This window comes from Rhinopithecus roxellana, chromosome 15, assembly GCF_007565055.1.
Source record: "Rhinopithecus roxellana isolate Shanxi Qingling chromosome 15, ASM756505v1, whole genome shotgun sequence".
NCBI classification, from domain to species: domain Eukaryota; kingdom Metazoa; phylum Chordata; class Mammalia; order Primates; family Cercopithecidae; genus Rhinopithecus; species Rhinopithecus roxellana.
This window is the reverse complement of record NC_044563.1, coordinates 98,839,569-98,857,425: the sequence shown is the minus strand read 5'-3', so window position 1 is coordinate 98,857,425 and position 17,857 is coordinate 98,839,569. Positions and strand designations below refer to the sequence as shown.

Below are 17,857 nucleotides of genomic sequence, written 5' to 3'. Positions count from 1 at the left end.
AAAGGTTTTATTAAAAGAAAAAAATGTTAGTAAGAAAGAGTGATTACACATCAAAATTACTATAAACCCGAAATTCTAGGATTGGAAAGAAAGTCAGTGTCTCCTAAACTCTTAAACTTCTGTAAGGAAAATTAAATAAGTGGTTTTAAACTAAATTTGAACAATGAGAAGTAATGCAGGACACTATGATTGCATGCTTATTTCCATTACTAACGTTAATTTTTGTTACACAGATGTTAATAAATTGTAAAATGACTAAGGAAGCAAGCATGAGATTTTAAAAAAACATTCCAATTTAATTCAGGTTCAGAAGAACTTCTAAAATCAAACTGGCTAGGACAAAAAGAAATCCAATACATATTTATACTGGAATAGGAAAAGATTGAGTACCATTAGGGTTAAGTTAGAGGTATCATTTGAAAAATGAATTTACATTTTACAACATGAACAACTCATGTGTTGGTTATGAGGATAAAATGAGTTAATGTATTTAAAACAGAGCATTGTCTGCCACAAAAGTAAGCATTCAGTAAATATAAGCTATCAATGTGAGCTTGAGACATTCAAAACCTATTTTTTAAAAATATTTTTTACTATCTGGCTTAGCAATAATGTTATCCTATCTACCACCAGAACTTATTTGATGCTATCTAATATGCTCCTGCAGCACCAAGATTTTAGTCTCTATAACATTATAGTCATTGAAAAGCGATCAATCTATGCCTGACAAGGGGTTGGGAGCAGGAAGACAAGCTGTTATTAGTGGAAAGGCAGAATATTTTAAAATATATTTCTGGTTAAGTAAGAGTACTCCTAGCATTAAGGGAGTGTCAGTATACTAATTATGCATGCATATATATATATATATATATATATATATATGTTGAATCAACAAAAAACCATCTGACTTTAATGATACTGAAAATCAGAAATTTTTCTTTGAAAATATGTAATTTTCATGCAAAAGAAAGATAACTTCAATGGCATATATTTACATTTTATTATACTTAATATTTATCTTTTCATAATAAATATATATAATAATTGTTAGTATATGGATAATTTGATATTATGTTAGTACATGGAAAACTTCTTCAATTAAGTATATACCTGTTATATAATACAAATTAGTACATTTTTTATGGCTATAATTAGGAGAGCCCCATCCTATGTTTATTAAACACTGTTCAACAAGTTTTAGAATCACATAATTTCAAGCGACGTTCTCATATTCTAAAAGGCAAAAGTAAAAGCTGAAGATTTAAAAAGTACCATTGATGTAGCAATAATAATGGTTAATCGCAAAAGTGAACTAGTCTGTTAAACAGATCTCAAATTTGAAAGAGGCAATCAAAACTCATTGGGTTGGTAACTCAAAAATACACTTTGAATCGGGTAATACAGTCCTTTAAGTTTGATTTTGGCAGATCATGATAGCACTAGCACAGCATAAAAAATAATCTAAAAAGGTATTTTATAACATATGATAAAATTAATGTGTAAAAGGTAAAAATACATATTCAATTATTATAAACTGAATAACATATGCAAATATGCCTCAAGCATAAGTATAAGGAGGAATTATAACTGTAAGTACTGTATTAGTGAAAAGTTTTGCAATCATTTTGATGATTTACAAATTTAGTCTGATTTTAAAACATTTAATACATTTAAGACTCATATATTCAATATTTAATAAATGTTTAACAAAATTTGATTAAATATGCTTTAATAATGTCTCAGTCTATTAAATATATTGATTTTGAAATGTTAGTTGTATAATGAATATTTAAATTTTTAGATACATAATGTCTGGTGGATATAAAATATTTCAGCTTTAAAATGTGACAGAAGTAATAAACATTCCTCCACAAAAATCCCTTCAGACATTAAACACTCCAACAATAGTGACTGTATTCTATTAAATACATTTACCTGCAAGCCTAGTCTTCAGAAAACACAATATAAAGGAAAGTTGCCAACCAAGTTTTTTGTTTGTTTTGAGACGGAGTCTCGCTTTGTCGCCCAGGTTGCAGTGCAGTGGTGCGATCTCCACTCATTGCAAGCTCTGCCTCCCAGGTTCAAGCGATTCTCTTGCCTCAGCCTCCCTAGTAGCTGGGGCTGCAGGCACGTGCCACCAGGCCCGGCTAATTTTTTGTATTTTTAGTACAGGTGGGTTTCCCCATGTTAGCCAGGATGGTCTTGATCTCCTGAACTCGTGATCGGCCCACCTCAGCCTCCCAAAATGCTGGGATGACAGGCATGAGCCACGCGTAAGGCCTGCCGACCAAGCTTTTCAGTTTCACATTGGCTTTGTCTTCTTTCACTTCATTTCAGAAACCCCTTTTCTTTGTTCTCCCCAACTTCCTACCTCATTTTCACTCCCTAATCCCTGAACGCTTCACAGTCCCTGAATCCTACAGCACCCAAACTCCCATCCAGGTATACTAGTAAGGTATATCAAATCATCTTTTCTCCCTACTGCCCATATTTGCGTTTATTTTCAAAGACAAACTGGAAAAATAGATGGAGCTACATCTAAAGGACTTGTTTCAGTATCATAAGAATAAGCATAATGGCATCTAGGTGGAGAAATAACTTTGAGGCAGAATTGGTCTTCCCTGTGTAACTGTCTGCTTTAACCAGGTACCTTGTGGGTTTTTATGCATATCTAGCCAATGACCTGAGTTTGCTAGAAAGTGGAGAGGGATAGAGTCATAAGGTGCTACCACTGAATACATATGTAAGCCCGTAATGTTTAAGTTAAAAATAAGGAGATATTGCTCTACATCAAGTTGAAGACAGCTTCTTGCTAAATCGGTAAGATACTTAGGATAACTAGTACTTCCCATGCCTGGTCACTGAACTGTAAATGCTGGTGCCAAAGTCCTCATTTCAGGTGAGTGTATTTGACAACTGTGTTTGGTCTTTCCAGAAAACCTAGGACAGTCATATGGATATGCAAAATAAATAGCTTTCTGCTGTAAACACATGCAGAAAAAGTTGGCATAATTTGCCTCCAAAAAGGGAAAAACAAAAGACATACAGGCTATACCTAACTGGTGTATCTTGTATCAGATACTGTAGACCAAAGTGTAAGGCACAAGCCATTAATATTTGTGAAGCATATTTTCTGGATATGCTGCATCTATCTTGAAAAGACCATTGAATAAAGGAGCTACTATGAGGGTTATTTAGTTTATTAGGTTACTTTGTTAATTGTGCATAATGTAAACTGTTAGGTTCTGTGATACACCACATGATATTTTCTGAAATAAAAAAGAATCTATTTAGGCTGATATCTTGGTATCTTTGGCCTATGTAAATGTACCTATCTGAATTTCTTAGGCAAATCTACTTTAAAAGATGATATTTACATTTTTCTAGGACCTATCTTGGTGCTCCTCAAACTGTATTTATTATCAATTCTTTATTCTTTCCTTTTCTATTTCATACTTCTCTAATAGGGTGTCTGAATTCTGGGTTAATTAGAAATGATACCTGAGAAAGATTATATAGAGAAAGATCAATTATTACATTTTTCCAGGTGTAATTTTAATTTAAAAATCATTTCATGATCTCTTATGTAGCCAATACAATTACAGTTTAATTATTAATATAAAGATTCCTGGTCTCAGTATTTTTTAGAGCTTCTATCCTCAAGAATTTAATTTCAAGTAGGATTACTTCTTAAGGAATAATAAAATATTTTGCCTATTAGCCTATTTTTAGTTTATTGTAAGCTCTCATTGTAAGTAAAATAATTTCAAGAGTTTTTAAGAATAAATATATTCAGTTAATTATATATACACATATACACACACTTTTTCTTTTTTTTTTTTTTTTTTTTTTTTTTTGGAGACCGAGTCTTGCTGTGTCGCCCAGGCAGGAGTGTGGTGGTGCAATCTCGGCTCACTGCAACCTCCACCTCCCAGGTTCAAGCAGTTCTCCTGCCTCAGCCTCCAAAGTAGCTGGGACTACAGGCGCCCACTACCACGCCCAGCTAATTTTCAGTTAATCAGGTATGTTATCTACTTTAGAAATGCTTATATTCCTGTGTGTGTGTGTGCGCGCGCGTATCTATCTCTGTATAGCCAGATATGGTATCTTTTTTGCAATACAAAATTGGGACATCTGGAAGACAGAGTCAAAATATAAAATATTAGCATTTCAGAGGTATTTTTTGTTACCTGAATATAACCAGAATTTTTAGAATATGCTATCTTATATTCTTAGAAATCCATAGCAAATGGTGACTCTAGTAGATAAGACAAAAGTAGGTATTTTAAAAAAGAGATGGAGAGAATCAGATTTCAAAAGATATTTGAATTATAAATTTTTTTCTCAAAGAAACCTTAATTTGAACTCAAAGACTTAAAAATAATACATAATAAGTGGTGTGTTTCAAAATACATTGTTATGACTTCTAGAACTTTATCTACTTTAATGAAAAGGACTTTGACCTCTCAGGATAGTATATCAGGTTTATTTTGAAGACAGCACATCTTTCAGAAAATTTCAAAATACCCCAAGAAGAAATGAACTGTTTGCGTAATTCGAATTCTTACCATGTCTTACCATGGTTTTACCACATTTAAAACTTTGAGATCTTAAGCTTTTCTTTCCTGAACTAAAGTTTAAAAATCCATACTGTATATGCACACATATATATAGAAAAATAATATATTTTACTCACAGGCAAACTGAAGTGTAGCTTCTCTACTAAGAATACTCCCCAAAGTGTTGGTTGCTAGACACTGATAATGACCAGAATCCTTTGCTTCACTTGGATTGCTTATAATGAAGGTGCCATCTATCAAACTGTAGCGATAATCACTTTCCAGATCTATTTCTGTTCCATTTCGAAGCCATCTTAGGAAAAATCAGAAGACAAATATGTATAATCCTCTCTGGGAGTGTCAGAATATCACTGATGGAAAGTTTTTAAGGCTTAAGAAAAATGATTAACAGTGAATTCCTACCTGTAACTGGGAACTGGATTGCCACGAACTTCACAATTCAGTGCTACCTTCTTTTCGTCAGAATCAGTTGGAAAAATAATATCATCTGGTTCTTGTATAAAAACTGGCCCATAGTCTACACTTTCTGTAAAGACAAAACAGACACATTTTAAACTTCCTTAAACTAGCAAGATATTTTGTGTTTTTTTCTTTTCCATCTTACCTATATTCAAAATTCTTGCTCTTTTCTTGTAATCAACAAGTTCCCAAAAGAAGGAATAGCTAGAAAATTGCATTGTTTTATTAAATTGTAAAGAACCAAATGTAATTTTTAATCAAGTAAAAATGCTGTTAAAGATATAATACACAAAAACAAACATCTCAGATATTTATATTTTAAATATGCTTATGTTTTCATTTTTCAAAATCAGACTAAAGGATTATATTAAGCATAAACATAATCTTAAAAAACCTGATAGTTTGCTAAACTCTTAGAATTCTAAAAATAATACACACGCAAAAGTAATACATTAATATTGTATCACTACTTAGGAGCTACAGGTATGAAAATGTTGGTCCTTTTGCAATTTTTTATTTTAATATTCTTCATTAATTCACTACATTTAGTGCTAACAATTCTGGAGTGTAAAAAAATGATGTAACGTGAACAAAGGTATTTCCATGGAATAAATAAGACGTGCTTTCAAAAAAGACAACTTAAATAAAATGGCAAAACTTTATACAACTAAATAGTCAATATTTAGTTGTATAATATCAGAAGACAAAAGTCATAAAAGGAGGTGGAGGCCAGTGGGAAGAGCACATAAATTTATTGCCTACTATATACCAGGTACTCGATTCTATTTTAGTTAGCTAATACTCAGAGATATTCTGTGTGTGATAAAAGTAATTTGAAGCTAATGAAAATTTCATGAAGAAAGTAAGACTAAAAATGGACTTCAAATGTCAACTTGGACTTGAGTTTTAGACTAAGTTAGCTGGAGAAATGATTAGTAAATGTACAGAAGAGAATACAAGTAAGTTATTTTAGCCCACAGTTATGTAAACATTAAGAGCATTGTGTGCATATCTAAGATCTACAGCATCCTGAATTGTGAATTTGTGAAAAAGTAAATCTTTTTTTGCTTAATTTTCATTCATCATGAATTTGATCACATAATATCCCTAGATCAAGTTTCTCAGTCTCTGCACCACTGACGTTTTGGGACAGATCTTTCTGTTGAGTGGGGGCTATCTTGTACATTGCAGAATGGTTAGCAGCATCTGTGGCCTCTACCCACTAGATTCCAGTAGCATCCCTCTCCAACATGTAATAATAAAAAATGTATCCAGACACTGTTATATGTGTCCTAGGATCAAAATGACCCTTGTTAAAAACTACTGCTATAGATAAAGATAGAGAAATGATTTCAGGAAAGACGTATTTCCCATATCTGTATTAAACAGAAGTTTATATCTTCTGCAGATAATCACAAGAAAATGTTAAGAAAAAAGTATAAAAATAAATGTTCCAGGAAATTTGAGCTAAATAAACTCCTGGGAAAAGATATACACCTCATATTTAGAAGAACAAATTCAGAGTAAAATGATTTGCTTTCTTTAAATATATTATATGATACTTTGTTTTGGCGAAGCAAAACAGGAGTTTTCATAGTATTCTAAACCAAATAAAAACTGAGCACTCACTATGAGCATGTAAGGGCAGATATTTTGAGTCCTAGATAACCTAGATGCAGGATTTGTTTTTGTTTGTTTTTCAGAGTCTCACTCCCACTCTTTCTGGAGTGCAGTGGCACGATCTTGGCTCACTGAAACCTCTGCTTCCTAGGTTCAAACGATTCTCCTGCCACAGCCTCCCGTGTAGCTGCAATTCCAGATACCATGCCTAGGTAATTTTTGTATTTTTAGTAGAGACAGGTTTTTGCCATGTTGGCCAGGCTGGTCTTGTACTCCTAACCTCAAGTGATCCACCTGTCTAGGCCTCCCAAAGTGCTGGGGTTGTAGGAGTGAACCACCTCAACTGGCCTAGCTGCAGGTTTTTTAAGCTACAGCAAAATATTACACCAAAGTAACCAAAATGTGTTTCACAGTACCGAATTATATTGCTGTCAATTAAAACTTGTATTCAACATGAAAAAGGAAAATAGATGATTTAATAAATAACTAGAGAAAATTATTGTCAAAATTTTGTATTTGTTGTAGAATTATGAGTTTATAAAAACTTGGAAAAATTTTATAAATTTTTATGTCAAAATTTGTATAAATCAAATTTTAAGAATTAACATGCACAATTACATTGTGAATAACTGTTTCTGATCTTTACACATTAAAACTATGACTTAAACATTAAAAATACCTATGTTGCATAAAATTCACATATAAGTATGTGTTATATTTTTATATAATAGACAATTCTTGAGCTTTAGATTTGGACACAGTTAGGTTCAAATTCCAGTAGTAGTAATTTTTAGCCATGAACCAAACATCTTTGATTATCTGCTACTTATGTATTATTTGTGGATAATAATGCCTACTTTCCAATATTAGTATGAATATCAGTTGGTATTAACATTTGCAAATACCTTGTATATTGCAAGCACTGAATAAACTGTGATCAATAATAACTAATATTTACTTTTAGTATAATTACTATATGCCAGACATTATGATGAATACTTTTCATGCATAATACCACGAAACACTCACAATCACCATTGGCAATAATTAGTCCTTTTATCTTAGAGATGACAAAACTGAGACAGAAAACAATTAGCTAAATCTACATAGAAAATAGCCAGGTGTGGTGGCCTGCATCTGTACTTTCACCACTTTGGGAGGCTGAGGTGGGGGGATCATCTGAGGTCAGTAGTTTTAGACCAGCCTGGCCAACACGGTGAAACCCTGTCTCTACCAAAAATACAAAATTAGCTGAGCATGGTGGTGCATGCCTGTAATTCCAGCTACTTCAGAGGCTGAGGCAGGAGAATCGCTTGAACATTGGAGGTGGAAGTTGCAGAGAGCCAAGATCGCTCCATTGCACTCCCGTCTGGGCAACAAGAGTGAAGCTCCATCCAAAAAAAAAACATATGTGTGTGTGTGTGTGTGTGTGTGTGTGTGCATAGAAAAGAATTGTTTCAATTTGGAAATAATCTGTTTATTCTCTGCTACAAAGAATGACGAACTTCCCAAGTATACTTCTTAAATTTTCTCAATTTTGATAATCATATTTTACAAAATTTCTTAATAGTTCTTATTATGAGACTACATACTTAGTACCTTCCCATGATTTTTCCATTTCTAAGTTCCTTATTTGTTACCAAAAAGAAGCTCTTGTATGCCGTATTCCTTTTTGCATAGTCAAGAATATATCTATTTTGTCTTCATCATTAAGAGACAACTTGGTAGGTATCAAATTACATGTTCACTACTAATTTCACTAATGATTTTGTGTGTATTTTTCCACCCTCTGGTAACATTGGACATTACCATGGTGAAGTAGTCTGACTCCGGTCTGACTTTCATCATTTTTAAGTGACTGGATTTTACACATGGACACCCACAGCACTCTTTACCCACCCTTGAGTGTCAATAATTATGGTGGATATGTCTTTTTTTTTTTTTTTCTTTTTCTGAGACTCAGATGGCCTTTTTAACTTTCAGTCTAATGACTTTTTCGGGAAAATTTATTTCTCATTTGCTCTTTTCTCCTCAGACCAATTAGGCATACCTTGTTTTTCTTTAAAAAAAAAAAAAAGTTTTCTCCATAAACTGTGTAATGACTTCTATATCTTCTTTTTTATTTGACTTTGTTGAGTTTGGTTGCTATATTACTATCTAATTAGGTGCAACTATATTACTACTAATAAGAGTTTCAACTCTTTAATCGTTTTCTCTTCCATTTGTTTCCCGAGCTCCAATACTTACATATCATTTCTTCCGTTATCTTATATCTACTTTGGTTTCATGTATTCCTTCTTTAAACTGTTGTTAGTAATGTGATTATCTGTAATATCTGAATGCACAGATGTTATGTATCTGTATTAACCTGATTTCCTTTTTAGGACATCTGCGTGGTACACAGGGAAAATCCTCAAGTTAGGAGCTTAACTAACATCTGACGATTTCTGAATCTCTTGCCTCCTTCCCTCTGCCTCAAATTCAATGGTCCTCCCAAACAAAAACTTAGATGGAAAAAAAGAAATATTTAAGGCTTCTCAGAGTAGTTTATTTTAATGCCTCCTTCCAAATGTTCTGAAGTATCCTGAGTCATTTGTCAACTTTTACACAGACTTTTTCAACCTATTAGTTTACATTTATTAATGAACAATTGAGTACACATTTCTTTTAAGGGCTGGATGACTTACCATTACGCAAACTGGTATTTGTCCTGAAGTCTGAGGACAAAGGCAATTGTTGGATATTTCTTTCCTCATTATTTTCAAGTCTTTTTTTCCTTGTTTCAATGAAGGTAACCTTTTCATGTCTCCTTTTCGATCTTTTAATTGTATTTCAAAATAATGATATAAAGTAAACATGCCTTTTCTACCATCTTTAGACCGATTAACTTGTGAATAATTTTCCCAAAGCTACTTGGGGTAGTTTAAAAAATATGTCTACAATTTCTTTGATAACCCTCCCTTCAAGGAGTTGAGCTTAATTTCTTTCCCGGTGAGTGTCAGCTTGACTTAATGACTTATTTCTAACTAAAAGCAAAAGGTATACTATATTACTTCTAATACTAAGTAATGCAGCTTCCTTCTGGGGTACACTTTCTCTCATGGGTCACTCCCTCAAGAAGACAGTTGCATATCCAAAGGATACTTTTCCAGGCTGTGGAGAGGCCGACATATAAGGAACTGAAATATCTGGCTTCGCCAAAAGGCAGCAAGAAACTGAGGCCTACCAACAATCACGCAGGTTAATTTTTAAGTGGATCCTCCCTTTGTGGAGTTTTCAAGTGAGAATGGAGCTATAATTGATAGCTTGACTGCAACCTCCTGAAAGACCTTGAGCCTGAACCTCCCAGCTAAGCTACTCAGATTTCAGACTTGAAGAGAAAAATGCTTGACTGTTGTTTTAAGTTGCTAAGTTTTGAGGATTTTTTAAATATAGGAATAGGTAGCTAATAAACCATTTTCCTCTCCCTATATTAATTGCAAGAAAATTATTTTTAAAATAAAAAATAAAAAAACAAAAAATAAGAGATAAAAGTATCATTTACAAAGTGTGATACTGGAGAAAATAAAAATACCTGATAGATGTTTGATTTTTATGCTATCATTCAGCCATAAGCTTTCAGAACTGGAAGAAGAATGATTCATTTCAGGCATCATTTCTAAAAATCTCTGTGGGATCTATATCCAGTCTTAGCTTGGTTACATCCAGTAATATGTGAGGTCATAACAGATTATTGTCTGAAAATGAAGTTCATCTTAAAATTAAAACCATCAATTTGTGTCCTAGATGAGGACAGTTTTTTACTCAAGTCTACTCCATAATAGATGTACTTTACTCAAGATTTTCTGGTAATTACATTTACCTGCATGTCAATATAACTAATTCATAGAAATTGTCATATTTTCTATATTTTATAAACTTCATATTTTAAAAGATTAAAATATTTTAATCTTAAAATATGAAGTTTCTACTAAGAATACCTTAAGTTCCACTAACAAAATATTATGAAAAATGAGAAATTAACCAAAATGAAGTTTTTGTTTTCACTTTTAGCTTTTACTAAAACAAATCTGTTTCTATATAACCCACAGAACTGACCTTAAATAATTTTAACCATAATCAATCAATAAAGAAGTATTTCCGAAGAGCCTACTTTAAACACGATGTTAAAATTATCAGAGTGTAATTTTAATGTCATCATTATCACATTCTATTTAATAGGTTTTTTTAACTCATGTGTGACAAGTACTGGCTAAATGCTCCCTAATCCCATTTCCTTTTCCTAGGAACACTGGAACACTTTACTGGCCTTTTTTAGGTTTGATATGGGGCCATGTCAGTTATTTCTAGACTGACATGTTGTATGTAAAATCCAAGGATGGCTACAAAAAAAATCACGCACAACCCTTTATCCTCTCTTATTTGTCAATTCTCTAAAGGTAGAGGAGCAGAAGATGCCAATAAGGCTTTAGTAGATATCAAAGATATTAGATCCACTGAATGTGGTTCCAAAACTTTCCATACGGAGAGTACCTCATTCAACAACTAAGCAGAATGTGATGTGAATACAAAAGAAACACGTTATTGTGTTAAAAAGTAATTTGTTACAGTGTCCAGAGTTTCTTATGTTGACTAATATTATATTAAAATAAAATCATTTTTAACTATTAAAGAAGATGAAATTTCATCAGGAAACAAAGTTCATTGAACTGTATATCATCATCATGTCAGAGGCATTTGAAACAGAGCAACTCCATCATGAATAGGGGCTGGGAAAAATGAGGCTGAGACCTACGGAGCTGCATTCTCAGATGGTTAAGGCTTCTCAGTCACAAATAAGACAGGAGGTAAGCACAAGATACAGGTCATAAAGACCCTGCTGATAAAACAGGCTAAAATAAAGCAGCCAGCCAAAATCCACCAAAACAGAAACAGCCACAAGAGTGACCTCTGGTTGTCCTCACTGTTACACTCCCACCAGTACCATGACAGTTTATAAATGCTATGGCAAAGTCAGGAACTTACCCTATATGGTCTAAAAGGGTGAGGTTTGAACAAACCACCCCTTGCTTAGCATATAACCAAGGAATAACCATAAAAATGGGTAACGAGCAGCCCTTGGGGCTGTCTATGGAGTAGCTATTATTTTATTTATTTACTTTCTTAATAAACTTGCTTTCACTTTACAGACTTGCCCTGAATTATTTCTTGCAAAAGATCCAAGAATCCTCTCTTGGGGTCTGTATCTGGACCTCTTTCCTGTAACAATTAGATTACAGTCTTGCTGATAACCATCTTTTCTAGTTCAGACCACTTGATTGCTTACTACTTAGCTAGCATATATTTCCAGGCCTAGGGCCTATGACAGGAGGTATTTAACCAGTCAACCATATATTCAGCTTGACCAGTTATAGTACTCCAGTTTTTTAAATTAGCTTTCTACTTAATTCTTGAGCTCCAAGCCTTCTTCATATGGCCATATTCTGAAAATGGGTTTTCATCCTTATGTTTCCATTCCTAAATCCTATTGTTAACCCTTCTAGAAGGCCCAGTGCTATTATGGATACGTTTATGTTGTATGGGTGCTGCTGTGGCTCTTGTTTTGGATTTTTAAGTGACTGACGTTCACCATAGACTCAGGAAATTAAGTCTGAAATTATGTCAGCTCTTTGACCACTGACACCTTTCCAGCCACATTATTTGCCTTTTTTCTGTTGCCTCACCTCTGGGCAGGGTCAGAAGCTGGGCACCTCCTGCCTTGACTCCAGGGGAGAAGTTTACACCACACAAACCCTGGCCCACATAGGAACCCTTATCCCAACCCTACCTCACAACCACAATTAAAAACCCAAGCCACTCATTACTTTCTTCACTCAGGCTGTTTTCATACCAATGTGTGTTCTCAGAAAGCCTCATGTTACAAAGAATCAATCTCTTCATACCCTTTTTGAACACATGTGTCATCATCAGTTTCTGCTTCTGAACCAATTTTAGCTAGTGACAGGTACTGATCTTACCCACCACAGGGCAACCACATACAGCAAAGTAGGACTCAATTAGCTGGGTAAAGGACAGAGTCTCCTTGGAGGGGAACATAAAATTTTTGAAAGGAGTTTGCATCATGGAAGCAATAGGTCTTCAAACAGTTAACTGAAAAATGGAAGGTAGACATACAAGAAGGGAAACTCCTGAATTACTCTGGATCGCTCTCTTGCAGCTTTATACCAGGAAAACAAGGTATCAATTAAATGGCTAGGGCAAAATGGTCTTGACTATGGAGGCAAGCCAAGAGCTAGCTGTGGAGACAGTCATCTGGAGTAGCATAAATCAGAGATGTTTAAACTAAACTTGTAAATTATAAAATCATATATATGTAGTCCTGTTCCTCCCTTACTCTTTTGTTATCCCCCAGCCTTAGCAGTAACCCCATCTATCCTAGTCTCACCAAGTTGAGAAAAACAGTATGAAATGGAGCAAAAGTACCTTACATCCATCTAGCAGTTTCTCAAAGTTTTTGAATTTTAACTATTTTATACTCTCCTTTTGTGACTGTCAGATAAAATTAATGAATATTCTAACTACCTGCAAGTAATTCTTTTAAAAATGATTTAAAAAGGACAAATAAAGGTATAGTCGTTTACTGTAAAATTGTGGTTTGGTTTTTTCGTTTCTTGAAGTAAGGTCTTGCTCGGTCATCCAAGCTGGATGGAGTGCAGTGGCACAATCATGGCTCACTGCAGCCTCGACCTCCTAGGCTAAACCAATCTTTCTACCTTAGCCTCCCAAAGTGCTGCAATTACAGGCACGATTCGCTGTGCCCAGCCTAAAATAATATTTAATTCAAAATGTACATTTTCAGTATGTACGTTTTCAGAATTATAATAGACAACATAAAGAAGCAATCAAGAGCTTTTGTTCACAAAATCCCCATGAATGCAGCATCTACAAATGGAAACTAATCCAGGTGTCTAGAATTAGTGGCTCAAAGTGCACTGGTGTTAGGTAGTATGCTTTCTAAATGGACAGAAACCTCTGGTTAAGTTCTGAACAAAACTAAGCATAATCTTGTAATTCATATAGTGTTTGCATTGAAATATCCACAGTATTTAAAAACACCATGTAATATAATATCAAGTAATATGATATCAAGTCAGATTATTTTACCAGATAATTATAAAGAGAATTTTCACTCACAAAAATGCCTGCCAGGACACTTAAGAGTTCTGTGCTTTGCAATCACAGGACATTTAGAATTCCTGGTCTCTACTCTCTAAATGAAAGTAACATCCTTGAATAGCTGAGACTACCCTCACAAATGTCTGAAACACATTGAAGAAGGAGGTGATACAGCAACTGAGAATCACTGACCTAGAGCAAGAAACGGGAGACGATGGGGATCTTGAAAAGGAAGATCCAGTTCTACTATAAATTATGACTCTGGAAGTCCCATCTCCCTATCTCCAAGTGAAGTTTCTAGGAGCAGTAGTACAGATGCTCTTCAGCTTATAAGATTACACCTCAATAAACCCATCATAAATTGAAAATATTGTAATTCAAAAATGCATTTAATTCAACTAATATACTGAACATCAGAGTTTATCCTAGCCTACCTGAAAGTTGTTCAGAACACTCACATTGGTCTCCACATAAGCAAAGTCATCTAACACAAAGATTATTTTATAATACAGTTTTATCATCTCATGTAATTTACTGAAAACTCTACAGAAAGTCAGAAACAGAGTAGTTGTATGGGTTCTCAGAGTATGGTTTCTACTTAATGCATATCACTTTCACACAATCATAAAGTTTAAAAATTGTAAATCAAACTACCTTCAATTAGGGATTCTCTGTATATTATCTTGTTATGCAGACAATAGTTTCCTTTATAGAGTCCTGGCCTAGGATCAAGTTATTGTCTGGCTCTAACTCCTTCCAAAACTTCTGTCACTTACTGATAGGCTACCCAGATACTAACTTTAAAACTTCCTTCCTTCCAAGACATTTTAACTATCATCCATCTGAGACTCCCGCAGCCAGGTTCTCTCAGAAAGGCTTGCTTTTTGGTTTTGGATCACTGTTTCGACTGTTTTCTTGAATCATGACCCAAAGTTATCATGTCTCCCTCAATTCTAAATCTGCCTTTCAGGCTTAAATCTTCTTTTTAAACATCAACTTCTGTGCTGATTTTTCTCAGGGATTGCATCTAATGCCAGGCTCCAATCGTTCTGCCTGCTGGTTAGCTGTAATTTATGACTGTGATTAGCTTACTCATATAATGTAATGTAAGTGTACCAGTAATATCATATAAAGGAAATAGCAGCCTATCATGCCCAATAAAATGTTAAGAAATGCCCTTTTAATGATCATTAGTATATTTCATGTGATGATTTGAAGAAATTTTGAAGTGTTAACCAGAAATTGTATTTTATGATGCCATAAATAGTTACAAGGTGAGAAAAACTTTTCGCACCATGTATCTTAGATGAATTCTTAAATTGTCCAGATCTTCCTTTAACTTTTAGTTGTCTTTCAACATTGAAATGAAGTTTATGAAACTTAAACAAGTATAAACTATAAAACTTTCAAGAATTTCTTAAGAATTGAAGAGCATTATTTATTAATAAGCATAGTGATGAATGTTTCATGGGTAGTGTAGCATTTCATTGTACACACAACATAAATAAAGTGCAAGTCTAATAGGTTTTTGTCACTTTCGTACAGCTATAAAAGATAGGTCAGAGGATGCAGTAATGTTATCACTTATGAAAACAATCAAAGCGCACCAACTCCATGTGTTAGGGTGATGCCAATGTAACTGCACTTTTTGCCTTGCTGGGGTTTGCCACTGGATATTGGAATGCATTGTTAAATGTGGTTATGTTATATATCATTTTAATGGGCGTTTCTTGATTTTTTGCTAATGACTTTTTACTTGATTTTTTTTTAAACTATGGAAATGATGTTAGACAAAAAGCAAATTCAAGCAGTTTTCTTATTCGAGTTCAAAATGGGTCATAAAGCAGAGGCGACAACTCACAACATCAGCAACACATTTTGCGCAGTAACTGCCAACAAATGTACAGCGCAGTGGTGGTTCAAGAAGTTTTGCAAAGGAGACAAGAAACTTGAAGATGAGGAACTTAGTGGCTGGCCATTGGAAGTTGACAATGACCAAATGAGAGCAATCATGAAAGCTCATCCTCTTCCCACTACATGAGAAGTTGCTGAAGAACTCAGTGTCAACCATTCGACGGTCATTTAGCATTTGAAGCAAATCGGAAAGGTAAAACATCTCAGTAGGTAGGTACCTCATGAGCTGACTCCGCTCCCCAAAAAAACATCATTTTGAAGTGTCCTATTCTCTTATTCTATGCAACAACAATCAACCATTTCTCTATTAGATTGTGACGTGCAACGTAAACTGGATTTTATACAACTAATGACGACCAGCTCAGTGGTTGGATGGAGATGAAGCTGCAAAGCACCTCCTTAAGTCAAATTTGCAAAAAAAAAAAAAAAAGGACATGGTCACTGGTGGTCTGCTGCTGGCTAGATCCATTATAGCTTTCTGAATATAGGTGAAACCATTACATCTGAAAAGTATGATAACCAAATTGATGAGCTGCACCAAAAGCTGCAACACCAACAGCCAGCATTGGTCAACAGAAAGGGCCCAATTCTTCTCCACCACAATGCCCGGCTGCATGTCACACAACTAATACTTCAAAAGTTGAATGAATTGAGCTATGAAATTTTGCCTAATTCACTATATTCACCTGACCTCTAGCCAACCAACTACCACTTCTTCAATCACATCAACATTTTTTTTTGCAGGAAAAATGCTTGCACAACCAGCAGCATGCAGAAAATGCTTTCCAAGAGTTTGTAGAATCCTGAAGCACGGAATATTATGCTACAGGAATAAACAAATTTATTTTTCATTGGCAAAAATGTATTGATTGTAATGGTTCCTATTTTGATTAATAAAGATGTATTGGAGCCTAGTTATGATTTAAAATTCATGGTACAAAACCTTAATTACATTTGCACCAACTTAAGATTCACAGGATGCCAAACAAATAGGTCATCTTTTTGAAGGTGGGCATTATTCTTTGCTCCTTTCCAATTATAATCCAAAATACACTATTGTGTTCAAAAATATTTAGTAAATATCCTATCGTGGTGTAGAAATTCAGCCTAAATTCAGATTTCAAGACAAATGAAGCAGTTCTTAAATAGATGCCTTCTTATTTAAAAATATTTGTAAAGCTTCCAGTAACCATGCACCATTCTAAGTGCTGAAAGGGAATAAAGAGGAGACTATGAAATGGTATCTGCTCACATCACATATACTTACAATGGTGAAAAAGCAGGTAAATATAAAATAATAAATGGCTCTAAAATTAAGACTACAATAAGAGAATAAAATCAAAGTTTTGATGAATGGTCGTAAGACTGTAAAGTTATTATTAGAATGGTCTCAATTTTTAAATTGGGGAAACTGGCATGATGTGTTTTACTTAGAAGAGTGTCATCCAAATAAAATACACTTTCCCCCTCCGAGACAGAATTCTCATTTTCATAGAATATCATTGACATTTTGTGCTTGTGTCTCTAAAACAATTTATCAACAAACAGTATTTTGAGGAAACAACAGAAAATTGTCACCAAAGGGGTTGCTTTGAGTCAGGATGCCACTGCCCATGTGCCAGGTCAAATCTGGTAATAAATCATGTTAATGATAAAATTTAGCCAAAAGTACTGACAACATAAGGCAACAAATTTGTAGATGCAGGAACCTTCCAATTGTCAGAAGACAGTGCTAAACATTTTAAAAGCCTGTGTAGACACAGAGGATTTATAAACTGAAGATTGTGTTTATCACTGAGGGAATTAAAGAGAGCAAAATTATGTGCTTTGCTTTAGTAGAAAAACTATCTGCTTCCTCTAAGGACCACCATTTCTCCACCAAAAACAGCACTGCAGTCTCTGAATCTCAAGAACATGCTCCTCGCCTCCCCCCGCCCCCGCCAAAAAAAAGTCTGAGCTATCTAGTTTGAATCACTCTTAATCCAGACTGCCTCTATCCAAAGATGAAATATCTTAACCTAACTATCTCATCACAAATAGAAGAATGAAATGCACCCAACAATTAAGTTGACTCCTACTAAAATCATAACAATAAAAACAGATGAAGT

General features: G+C 34.2%; 1 protein-coding gene across 2 annotated transcripts in view; it reads right to left on the bottom strand.

Moving 5' to 3' along the window:
* The window catches only part of CNTN5 (contactin 5), an 834,919-nt gene that overhangs the window by 534,610 nt on the left and 282,452 nt on the right, over nt 1-17,857 (bottom strand). For both annotated transcript variants that reach the window (XM_030918933.1, XM_010357543.1), the window contains 2 exons: nt 4,983-5,106; nt 4,697-4,872 (listed from right to left, as the gene is read on the bottom strand). In XM_030918933.1, the coding sequence (XP_030774793.1) occupies nt 4,697-4,872; nt 4,983-5,106 (300 nt within the window). The remainder of the gene's footprint in view (nt 1-4,696; nt 4,873-4,982; nt 5,107-17,857) is intronic.